We start from the raw sequence: 1,033 nt of genomic DNA, 5'->3' as shown, positions 1-1,033 counted from the left end.
ACCTGAATGAAATTTCATCAGCCACTTTCTCTTGAGAATCTTCCTCTGTGATCTCATATCGACCTTTATAGTTCATTTCTGGTCTGTTCCCCAGCCTGTCTTTGACAGGTCGTTTCCTTTTGAGATGACCTTGCCCATTTTCCTCTTCCTTTGATCCCATTTTTTTGCCACCGTGCATATATTCATCTAGTTCCTTGTCTAGATCTTTTGTTTGCTCTTGAGATTCCCTCCTAAGTTTCTTAGCAAGCAAATAATTGTAGGTCTCGGACTGTCTGCTTCTGTCAATAGTGCCCTCCATTCCCAAGATACCAAGTTCAGTGGCCACTGCATCTTGATTCTGTTCCTGCAGCACAGCACCCCATATGTTGTTAATCTTCTTTCCTCCAGCAACAGGTGGTTTCTGACTGCTCTGGCCAAACTGAAAAGGCTCTGGTTTGGGAGGAGGGTTAAAACATTTCTGTCGTTTGCGTTTCCAAAGACAGCTATCATCATCTGAATCAGAAAAACTCTCTTCACTTGAATCCACGCTTTCAACAGCTCGATAATGTGATACTGGCGCACATGTCGTTGCCGTGTTCTGGAAGGCCCTCATAGCACTGTCGCCACCTAGCACTTTCTGCAAGTGAAAAGAAACACAATCCATTTCACAAAACACATGAACTCCACCCACCTAATTTTTAAAAATTTAGAGATTCAACTGCACCATTCCAAAAGGAACTGATCTTCAAAGACAAGTCTGAGACCAATCAAATCCCTACTTTTCTCAGTTCCACATGGAATTCGCCAATTTAAAAGCCACAAATTCTTATCTTTACAACTAATGCAGCACTTTGTTCTATACTATAATACCAAAGATCTTGTCACCCTTAAAAGATTTCAAACTTTTCAGTTATTGTCAGAATGTTTTAAAACGACATACATAATAATTGTTACTTTTTTTTTTTTGAGACAAAGTTTTGTTCTGTGGCCCAGGCTGGAGTGCAGTGGAGCAATCGTGGCTCACTGCAGCCTCAACCTCCCAGGTTCAAACAAT

General features: G+C 41.1%; 1 protein-coding gene across 1 annotated transcript in view; it reads right to left on the bottom strand.

Annotated features, from left to right (window-relative positions):
* Positions 1-643, bottom strand: part of PHAX (phosphorylated adaptor for RNA export) — a 25,857-nt gene extending 25,214 nt beyond the window's left edge. The window contains exon 1 of the mRNA XM_011942127.1: positions 3-643. Coding sequence (XP_011797517.1) covers positions 3-643 — 641 coding nt within the window. The remainder of the gene's footprint in view (positions 1-2) is intronic.
* Positions 644-1,033: the final 390 nt, after the last annotated feature.

This window comes from Colobus angolensis, unplaced genomic scaffold (assembly GCF_000951035.1).
Source record: "Colobus angolensis palliatus isolate OR3802 unplaced genomic scaffold, Cang.pa_1.0 Scaffold206, whole genome shotgun sequence".
NCBI lineage: Eukaryota > Metazoa > Chordata > Mammalia > Primates > Cercopithecidae > Colobus > Colobus angolensis.
This window is presented reverse-complemented; position numbering and strand designations above follow the sequence as displayed.